This window comes from Hemiscyllium ocellatum, chromosome 45 (assembly GCF_020745735.1).
Source record: "Hemiscyllium ocellatum isolate sHemOce1 chromosome 45, sHemOce1.pat.X.cur, whole genome shotgun sequence".
Classification (NCBI taxonomy): domain Eukaryota; kingdom Metazoa; phylum Chordata; class Chondrichthyes; order Orectolobiformes; family Hemiscylliidae; genus Hemiscyllium; species Hemiscyllium ocellatum.
Window position 1 is genome coordinate 7,868,386 of NC_083445.1, and position 11,319 is coordinate 7,879,704.

At 44.5% G+C, this 11,319-nt stretch overlaps 1 protein-coding gene across 1 annotated transcript in view; it reads left to right on the forward strand.

The window, feature by feature from the left end:
• Positions 1 to 7,843, forward strand: part of rab3da (RAB3D, member RAS oncogene family, a) — a 56,367-nt gene extending 48,524 nt beyond the window's left edge. Inside the window, exons 3-5 of the mRNA XM_060855314.1 lie at positions 352 to 470; positions 3,065 to 3,189; positions 6,431 to 7,843. Coding sequence (XP_060711297.1) covers positions 352 to 470; positions 3,065 to 3,189; positions 6,431 to 6,618 — 432 coding nt within the window. The 3' untranslated portion in view covers positions 6,619 to 7,843. The remainder of the gene's footprint in view (positions 1 to 351; positions 471 to 3,064; positions 3,190 to 6,430) is intronic.
• The last annotated feature ends 3,476 nt before the right edge of the window (positions 7,844 to 11,319 follow it).

The window sequence follows — 11,319 nt, forward strand, 5'->3', positions numbered from 1 at the left end:
TATAATGGATGAATAAAGTGTGTTTTGCTTTAAATCCAGTAGTTCAAATTGCATCTGGAATGCAACACCTTATATTTACCTTCAGGTAAGAAACTGTCAGGGTCCAGACTATCTTCTGAACATTTTTGAGGGGGTATGGTCTGGTTCATAACAATGGACTCTTTGGTATTGCTATGGAGCTTTACCTTAACGTGAACAATTTGGAAAAAAAAGCCAGTGGGAGGAATTGGCATGGTGTGGGGAGGGAAGAGAGTGAGGTTTCTCCCTTGTTATTGTATGTGCCTCTGCTGTGGTTAATCTGGCTTGAGCTTTGTGAAGCCCTGAACTCCTTCTCTTCCACTCTCTTGGTAGGACACTGCAGGTCAAGAACGTTACCGGACCATCACTACAGCCTATTACAGGGGTGCCATGGGATTTCTGTTGATGTACGACATTGCCAACCAGGACTCCTTCAGTGCTGTGCATGATTGGTGAGTATACGCCTAGCCTATAAATCCCCAGGAACAGGCCAGATCTCAGTGTCTGCAAGATGCAGTTCTCTCTCTCGTGGTGTTTTCCTTTCCAGTCCCAAACCAGCCCTCACCTTCTTTTCCCCTAAAGTCCCAGCAAATCCTTTCCCATGTTTGTGACTCACATTGAGGCTATGCACACAGGCTATGACTCCTGTACTTCACATCTGCTGACACATAGCGGACTTTGGCACCTTCATAGTGTCTTGTGATGAGCACCAAGTTGCAAAGGTACTGAGCTGTCCTGGGGTCAGGTACCACAGGCAATTGTTCAGCCCTGGTTAGCACTGCTGCCTCACAGTGCCAGAGACTCTGGGTTCAATTCCTGCCTGAGGCGACTGTCTGTGTGGAGTGTGAAGGGATAAATGTAGGGGAATGGGTCTGGGTGGGTTGCACTTCGGCGGGTCAGTGTGGACTTGTTGGGCTGAACGGCCTGTTTCCACACTGTAAGTAATCTAATCTACCTGGAATGCTGAGGGTGCAGGAATGGTCGCTGTGAATAGTTTCTACATACATTGACTCATACCGGGTGCTGTTTTAATTTTAAATAAAATCAGAAAATACTGGAGATGCTCAGCAGGCCTGGCAGTGTCTCTGGAGAGAGAAAGCGAGTTAACAGTTCAAGTCCTGATGACGTCAGATACCAGATTCAAACCGTTAACTCTGTTTCTGTCTCCTCTGTGCTACCCGAACCTGCTGAGTTTCTCCAGCATTGTCTGTTTTTACTTCAGATTTCCAGCATCCCCAGGAGTTTGCTTTTGTCTGACTTTTGATTTTTAGTGGACAGATGTAGCCACATCACCAACTGTCACCACTCTCACTAACTTTTAATGCAACCACTTGGAGATATTTTCCACAAGGTTTACCAGGATGTTGCCTGGTGTGGGGGATTTTAGCTCTGAAGGGAGGTTGAATAGATTGGCTTTGTTTTCACTGGAACGTAGGAGGTTGAGGGGTGACCCTGATAGAAGTTTATAAGATTGTGAATGGCATGGACAGAGTGGAAAGTATGAGGGTTTTTCCCAGAGTGGACGGGTCAATTACTCAAGGGCACAGGTTCAAGGTATGGGCTGGGGGAATGTTTAAATGAGATGTGCGAGGCAGGTTTTTCACACAAAGGGTGGTGAGTGCCTGGAACACACTGCCAGAGGAGGTGGTGCAAGCAGACACAACAGCAGCATTCAAGAAGCTTGAGGGGTCATGTGGCTTTGGGCCAGGTAGGCCAAGGTTCAAATCCTGCTAGTTCTAGAGGTGCTTAATAATATTGTGGGCGGCACAGTGGCACAGTGGTTAGCACTGCTGCCTCACTGCGCCAGAGACCCGGGTTCAATTCCCGACTCAGGCGACTGACTGTGTCTGCGTGGGTTTCCTCCGGGTGCTCCGGTTTCCTCCCACAGTCCAAAGATGTGCGGGTCAGGTGAATTGGCCATGCTGAATTGCCCGTAGTGTTAGGTAAGGGGTAAAAGTAGGGGTATGGGTGGGTTGCGCTTCGGCAGGTCAGTGTGGACTTGTTGGGCCGAAGGGCCTGTTTCCACACTGTAAGTAATCTAATCTAATCAAGCACTTGGACAGATACATGAATAGGAAGGGAATAGAGGGATACAGATCCTGGAAGTGAAGACAGTTTTAGCATGGAAGGGAAAAATGTGTTGGGGCAGACATGGAGGGCTTTTGCCCGAAACGTCGATTTCGCTGCACTTTGGATGCTGCCTGAACTGCTGTGCTCTTCCAGCACCACTAATCCAGAGAATGGAGGCCAAAAGGCCTGTTTCTGCGCTGTATTAGTCTTTGAGAGTTTAGGGAGTTGAGTGATGTGAGATCTGGGATTGGATTCCATAGTGATGTGAACGTTCAGGGGCATCTCCATCGAGATATTCAAAAGAATAAGGGGTGCTGGTGAAGGAAGTTCTGAGAAGCTTTTTTTTCTTTAGAAAGTCGGATAGTATTCAGAGCTCGTAGATTCAAAATATCAGTACAAAGATGATTTCATAGCAATTGTCCACATACCCGAGGAGTAGTAATTGCAGAGTTATGGGGGATAACGTTTGGGATATGAAACAAATTGGACAGCTCTTTCAAGGAGCACAGAAATGATGGGCCGAACGATCTTCTGTGTGACTAGATCCTGTGATTGAATGCAGTGTTGTGCAGCACAAAGATTAGATTAGATTAGATGCCCTACAGTGTGGAAACAGGCCCTTCAGCCCAACAAGTCCACACTGAACCTCTGAAAAGCAACACACCGAGACCCATTCCCCTACGTTCAGCCCTGACTAATGCACCTAATGCTTTGGGCAATTTAGTACAGCCAATTCGCCTAACCTGCACATCATTGGACTGTGGGAGGAAATCGGAGCAAACCCACGCAGACATGGGGAGAATGTGCAAACTCCACACAAACAGTTGCCCGAGGCTGGAATTGAACGTGGGTCCCTGGTGCTGTGAGGCAGCGGTGCTAACCACTGAGTCACTGTGCCGCCCCAAACCAATAGTGGAGTTATCAAGGCGATTGAACTGCATGGTCTTCACTGCTGTGGTATCCTTTTGTCTAACAGGGCTACCCAAATCAAAACCTACTCCTGGGACAATGCTCAGGTAATCCTAGTTGGCAATAAATCTGACCTGGAAGATGACCGTGTTGTCCCTGCAGAAGATGGAAGGCGATTGGCTGACGAATTAGGTAAACAAACTACATCATTCGCTACTTGCACGAGGTGAAGAGTGCTGAGGCTAGATTGGTTTCACTTTCAAGGGTTTTCCAACCAATAGGATTGCCAGTCACTGTCTTTTTGAGAGCTGGGAATGGTAAGCAAACTCCAACCAGAGGGCTACAGGGAAGGAGATTGGTTCTCGATTGTTACCATCCATCAGTTACCTGGTAGCACTGAACCCGAGCCTGGTTAAACAGAAAGGCATGTCGCCCAAGCTTCTCGCCCTTGCAGTCTTCAGGACAAATGCAAGAATGCCAAACTTTACAGTCATAACAATTTATGCGACGGGAGAAAGGACTGCTGCTTGGTTGGCAAGTCAACACTGATCAGCCGAGACAACTTTGGGATTCTTTCGTTTGTCCTGATGCCTAAAAGGTGTAAAGGTTTGCCACGATGGCTCTCTTGAGCAATTCTTAGGCCACTTGCTAGCGACAGTGTCACTAGGAGGTTCCCTATTGGAAGGAAAAGCCATTGATCTCTGAAATGCCTTTTTCTGAGTCAAGCGGATCTTGTAGCAACCCATTTCTTCCACAGATCTCGGTCAGTCCTGCAGCCAAGTGCTGTTACATATGGGCAGGCTGTTAAACTGACTCACAACTCGCGAGCACAAAACAGGGAAGTGATGGCCTAATGGTATTATCGCTAGGCTATTACTCCAGAAAATCAGCTCATGCTCCTGGGTCCTGGATTCAAATCCCAGCATGGCAGATGGTGGAACTTGAATCTGGAATTAAAGGTCTAATGATGACCATGAATCCATTGTCGATTGTTGGAAAAACCAATCTGAGTCACTAATGTCCTTGAGGGAAGGAAATCGCCATCCTTACCTGGTCTGCCCTACATGTGACTCCAGACCCACAGCAACATGGTTGACTCTTAACTGCCCGATGGGCAATAAATGCTGGCCTGGGCAGTGACAGCCTCACCCAGTGAGTAAATAATAAAAAAAATGCCAGCTATATTTGTTAGGTTAGGCCGTCACACTTCAGTCCTATCTCATATCAACACCCTACTGCATTACCACACCAAATACCTGTCTCCTCTCGCTAGGGATTTAAGAATTGTGCTCTGATTTCCAGCAGATATTTTACTGGATATGCCAGATCCCAGACTGAACTCTGACTTGATGAATCTTTTTGTTTGTTTTAGCAAGGTGGTCTTCAATTAAAACACATACGAGAAATGTCGCAGATTTGTTTTTAATGATAAAACAAAGTTTATTATACAAAATAAATGAAGATTAAAAAGAATAAACCAAACTATTTACAAATAATACAAGTTTAAAGTTTTCAAAACACACAGTAACATTTAATCCCATTAATCCTGCAGCAACAATACTCACGTCAGGGAGAATTCCCTGTTCTGTCACGTCTATACGGCTTGACCTTACTGAGGCTTTAATTCTTGTTCCTAAGAATATGATGGCCCCTTGAGTTTCCTTGAACTGAGCTTAGACTTTCTAGGCTTCAACTAACCCTTTCAGGGTTTTAGCTAAGCACTTCTGGTCTGGAATAATTTAATTAGTTTACCTCATTTTAGGAATTTCTTTTCTTAACAAGTTTAAACTATCTTCCTGCAAGACTAAATGCCTTCTGTATCCAACTTTAGCCAAGGTCTATGCAAACTGAAGCAATAAGGCTTTCTGTAAGCTATGATGTTCCCCCATATATCAAAATCAATAATTCTGGGAAGTTTCTACCTGAATCCTTATACACGTCAGTCTTTATTCTGCTCACTCATAAAACAGTGTAAACAAGCCTCTGTTTGCTCTCTAGGAAGTTTCTCTCTCAGACTATTTAAAACAATAGCCCCATGGCTACAGAAATATGTGCAAGTTATTCATTAAACCCTTTCATCGACCTGGACCAATGCTACAAATTCAAGATCCAAACTCTAAAATAAGTGATTTTAAAATGAATATAAATATAAACCTTGAATCACAATTGGAATTCAAACTTGTATCTCAGAAGGGGAATGCTAATATTGAGCCAAGTCTCACTCCCGGAAATGTTAAGAGATCTATTTTAAAGTGACCCTTCTTGTGATAAAACTGACAAATGTCCTTCTGATGTTCCATAATATGGCCTCTTTGTTTTTTTCTCTCTGTCTGGCATGGTCCAATTAGGATTAAAAGTCAGTCCACTCTCAGAAAATGGAATGACTGAATGATTGTCAAACTAAAATGGCAAATGTCTTTGATTTGATCTCTGAAGCTTAGATGGAGGTCACCAGTGACTCCATTGGTACCACTCTTGTCGATGAGTCACAGGGTTCAGGGCTCAGGTCCCACTCCAGGCCAGAGTTCAAAAATCAAGCCTGAAATTCCAGTTTCGGACTGAGCAGGTGCTGCTCCGTTGAAAGTGTCACTCTTCCAGATGAGATCTTAAACAATCTGCTTGCATGGCTGTAGGTGAACCCATGGAACTGTTTTGAAGATGTGAGCAGATCTGGGCATCACCCCCTGGGAAGGATGTTTTGGCTCTGCCAAAAGTTCACTGCAGGTTTACAAGGCTAATATCTGGACTTCGGAGAGTACGTTAGAATAGAATAGAATACCGACAGTGTGGAAATAGGCCATTCGGCCCAACAAGTCCACATCGACTCTCCACCCAAACTCTCCTTCCTACGCTATCTCTGTAATCCTGCATTTCCCTAGCGTACACATCCCTGGAGACTGTGGGGTAATTTAGCATGGCCAATCCATCTAACCTGCCCATCTTTGGACTGTGGGAGGAAACTAGAGCACCTGGAGGAAACCCACGCAAACATGGGGAGAAGGTGCAAACTCCACACAGACAGTCGCCTGAGGCTGGTATCAAACTCAGGTGCTGTGAGGCAGCAGTGCTAACCCCCTGAGCCACCATGCCGAAGAGAGATTAGACAAATTAGGTCTTTATTGTCTAGAACTTAGAAGATTATGCGGTGATCCAACCAACTTCAGGATATTAACAGAGAAAGATGGTAGATGAAGATAAACTATCTCCATTGGTTGAAGGTTCTAGAACCAGAGCATAATCTAAGAATTTCAGGTTTTCAGAGAGTGCTAGTGGGGTTTGTGTGTGGGGGGGTGGGTTGATTTTCCCATCACCCCCTTGATGGCTCCTGTCATCGTTGGGGGAATTGGTGTCGCTGAGGGCAAAATGAAGCTTTATTAATTCGCGTTCCCCACTTGATTCTGCTTTCCCCTCTCTTTTTATTCCCGTTCTACAGGCTTTGAGTTTTTCGAAGCAAGCGCCAAAGAAAACATTAACGTGAAGCAGGTTTTTGAACGCCTAGTCGACATCATCTGCGTGAAGATGTCTGAGAGTCTCGATGGCGATCCCACACTGATGAGCAACAACAAGAATTCATCCCTCGCTGAGAATCCCCCCTCACAACCAAGCAGCTGTGCATGCTAGAAAGCCCTGCCCTCTGACCTCTTGCTCTCGCTAAATCATCAAACACAGAGAGCCCACAGATTTGGGTTGGTTGATGGGAGGGGGAGGGGATGGAGGTGTTTGCAAAGGGAGTGAAATTAGGCTTTAAAATGTATTTAAGATTCAGGGCTAACACGTGTCAAAATATATTTCATTTTTTAAATTAAGAACTTGGGGAGATGGTGGGTTAGTGCCAACGTCGCTGGGCCCAGGTGGGGGAACAATGGGTTCAAATCCTGCCATGGTGGAATTTAAATTCAATTGATACTTCCCGAATTGAAAGCTAGTCTCTGTGATGTTAACCGTCAATTGTAATAAAATCACGCCTGGTCCCCTAATGTCCTTTCGGGCAAGAATCCTTCCGTCCTTACCTGGTCTGGCCTGCATGCAACTCCAGGTTCACAGCTAATGGGGTTGAATTGCCCTCTGCAAGGACTGGGGAAGTCACTTGGTCCCAGAGCAGCGAGGGATGGGTGACAAATGCTAGCCTTGCCAGTGGAACCAAGGAAGAATAAAGGGCAGTGTTCTCATCTCGGACTCCCGAAACAATATGTCAGAGCGCCGAAGGTAAATACTTGTGTGAGAATGGTAGGTGGGTGCTGAAATCCACTGCCTATCCCACAGAGCTGTTGGTTTCAGCACCTGTTCACACAGCTCCACGCGGCTATTGTTAAACCCACTGGCTAACGCTGGGCAGTGGGAATTGGTGGATCTGGTACCCGTTCAGCCCTGACATTGACAGCCAAGGGGTTTGTACCTTCCTTCGTTGGGAAGGCAACCTGGGACCCCGTGTAGGAATAAACCATTTTTATTTTCAATAAAGTGACCCCAAATTTAGATTTTATTTTTCTTTTGGAAGGGAATATGAAGACTGCAGATATTAACCAATGATGACGACAGATTGGAAATTGTAGGACCACTCCCTTGTATCTCAGTGGGTTCTTGGTGGGCAATGGATTAAAAATGGGAACATACATTGCTCAGTGAAATCCCATTCTCCATCAATCTTTGTTCCTACCCCACAATGTGGGTGATACTACATTAGGAAGGGAGCCTATAATTTTGAGTTTTCTGCTTTTCTTTGAGTCCTGGCGTTTTTGCAATGAATCATGTGAAGCATTAATGCCAAATTTGCAGCGGTATTTTGTATGTGCATGTTGCCATGTTCCTCTGCCCTATAAGTATAAATTAATTGTTTCGGAATTGGTGCACCAGTGTTTTATTGGCTGATGTCTGTATGGTGTGGTTTTAACTTCTGTTCAAGACGTTGACTCATTTGGAGGAAGTGAAGCCAGCATTATATGGATTGGTCATGAATGTATTTCATATTTTTGACTATCAGCTGCTTACATGTTCATACCTGACTTGTGTTCATTGTCTTAAATTGGACTTGCTTCATGTGTATCATCTTATATTGAACATTGCCCCAACATAACGCCAGCAGGCGCCGTGTTTGTTTCTGATTACTAAACCAGCAAAGGCAGCATGTCCATTTTGAGTGGTTATATTTCTGTAGAATTCAGTGCACACAAACAGCCATTCGTCCCATTTTACACTCCACACAAAACTTCTCCCACCTTAATTCACCCAAACCAATCAACGTAACCTTCAAGTACCTTCTCCCTAATTTATGTATCTACTTTTTAGAACACTAGAGCTAGGAGCAGGATTCCTTGAAGCCTGCTCTGCCATTTAATGCAATCATGGCTAACCTCAACTCAGACTTCAACCCCATTTTTCTGCCGCTCTCCATAACCCTTCAACCTGTTACTGATTAAAAATCTGTCTATCTTCTCCTCAAGCTTATTCAGTGTCCCAGCATCCACCGCTTTCAGGAGTAATGGCCCCTTGAAATAAGTAATCGCTCCTCATTTCTGTTTTAAATCTGCTGCCCCTTATTCTAAAACCTCTCGTTCTGGATTGGCTTACACCTCTGCTTTGTCATACCCCTTTGTCATCTCCTATTCTTCAATTCAATCTCTTCACATTCTTCTAAACTCCAATGACCCTAAACTGCTCAATCTCTCTGCATAAGACAAATTCCTCATCTCTGGAATCCACTGTCCCATATCCTTTTTATGAAATGGGGACTGTACTCCTGAGTGTGATTGTTGTCAGGTTTACCCATTTAGTATTAGAATTCTTTTAAAATGTTTTGAAAGATAAATGTCTGGCTTCTGGTTCCTGAATTAAATGAATTAGGAAGAGTGTTTGAAATCCACATGGAGGGATTGGAATTACTAAGTCAGCCTAATGTGACCTGTATCTCCTCCACGGACCTTTTTCTAGTTATTGGCCAGGTTCTGCATATCTATCACAAGGACTTTCTAAGGAAACATGAATCCATGCAGAAATCGACTCCCAGTTCACTGGCATTCAGGAGGAAGAGATGGTGTGGTTATAACTGATTTCTCTTCACAGATGGTGTCAGAACTGCCGAGCTTTTCCAGCAACTTCTGTTGTGTGCGCTGAAAACGCTGCTGGATTCGTAATCCAGTGACTCAGGTTAAGCACAGCTGTGGGTTCAAATCCTACTCTGGCTATTGGTGGAATTTGGATTCAGTTTGTAAATCTGGTGACCATGACAACTATAATTGATTGACCTAAAACTGCAGTTCTCTAACCTCCTCCTGGTGTCCATTAGACAAAGAAGCCAGCCAGATTTACCTGGTGTGTCTGATCTCTGACTCCAGACCCACATCAATGTGGTTGACTCTGAAATGGCCACTCAGTTTAACGGCAATTGAGGATGTGCATGAAATGCCTTGCCAATGACACCCATATCCCATGAAAACATAAAGTGACATTGAGCACAGCAGTTAGTGAGGTGTCTGTTATCAGCGTTTCTTCAGAATGAGAAGTTGGAAATGGATATTCTTTTCGATTTGCCCCAATGATGAGGGAGAGGTGGGATTATGTTTTGAGTTCTGATTTGATGGTGACATTACCACTTCACGTCACCAAAGTCCAGAATGCCACTGAAATAGAAGCAAGTTAATTTTTCTCCTCACCCTTTCTGAGGGTATTCAGTTTACTTGTTTGTTGTTGCACTGACCCTTGATCCTGAGGTGGTCTTTAATGCCAAACAGCAGCAGACAACAATAATCTTCTCTGTCTCGCCCAGTACCAGTAGATGCCTCTTAGCTGTAGTGACTAATGGAACAGAATCCAGTTGTCTCCTGATGTATCAGTGGCATTTTTGCAGGTCTATGTTCATTGTCCATCCCTAATTGCCCTTGAAGGTGGTGGTGAGCTGCTTTAGAACCACAGAACTGTAATGGCAAAAAAAAGGGCCCATTCCGCCCATCCCATCTCCCTCAACAGTGGGGCAAGTTGAAAAGAATATCCATTTCCAACCCCTCACACCGAAGACAACAGACACCTGCTGTGCTCAATGTCACTTTTCCATGTTGCTTTTATGGGATATTGCTGTCATTGGCAAGGCATTTGGTACACAACCTCAATTGCCCTTAAACCGAGAGGCTTCCTAGGGCCAGGCATGGAGGAGAAAAAGGAAAGGCCATTCTACCCCCACTTTCCAGGGCCTGGTCCATAACCTGCCAGACTTTAGGTTCAGATGCAGGTTCCTGATATACAAATGTTAGGGGTTTGTACCTCTGTGATACACGGGGAGAGACACAAGTTCCAGACCCTCACCATCCTCTGGGTAAAGGTTTCCCTCCTGCCCTCTTGTAACCTCCTACCATTCATCTGCGACAATCTGTGAGGTGTAGGGGGTGAAGTGTTGTTCGTGGTGGAATTCCACCCAGCAACTCTGAAGGAATGGTGACAGATATCCAAATCAGGGTGGAGAGTGGCTTGTAGGGGAACCTGTAGGCAGTGGTGTCCCCACGTATCTGTTGCCCTCCTTCCAAATGGTACGTGCCACAGGCTTGAAGGATGGTGTTGAAGAAGCATCAATGTGGCTGCAGGCTGAAAGACTGATTAACACTGCGAGTCTAATATTTATGGTGATTTGATAGTATATAGAGCCTGAGTATTGCTGAAAACATGATACATTTTGTTGAAGCTTTTTTGATCAGAACAATTTGCAAGAACACAACTAAAGGAGAAAACCAGCATTTAATTATTTATTTTTCTCGTAATGCTTATTTATTCCCCAGCACCCACATTGTGTGTGTGCAGGTGTGAGACACAGTGAAAGACACAAGGTGCACAAATCTTTATTCGAGCCAACATTTTTTTTCCTTCAAGAGCCAGCTCTCAGAGTGAACAGATCCCCTGACACTCCTGTTTATTTTTTTTTCATTTTTACCCCCACACTGCCACCTAACTGCGGTAGTGCTTATTTTTTTCCCCAACATCCATGTTGTGTGTGCAAGCCAACATTTATACAATATAAGAGGAGACCACTGATTGGTTGGTTGGCAAGTGGGCTGTAATTGGTAGAGACATTGCCACAGAGGATGTAATAGTTAATAATTTCAGCAGTACTCCAGCATTTATATTACATCATACATAGGAAACAGAGGAACTTATTTAATGTGTTCCACCACTGTTCACTTAGATCATGGCTGATCTATAACCCAGCTCCACTCTCTGGTTGAAGTCATTTCTCCTGGTGAATTTTTAATAAATGTATTGATCAGTTACTGTCTTACGTCAAATCCAGGGATCACAAATTATGATCTCTACCTCTGCCTTATGGATTCACTGAACCAG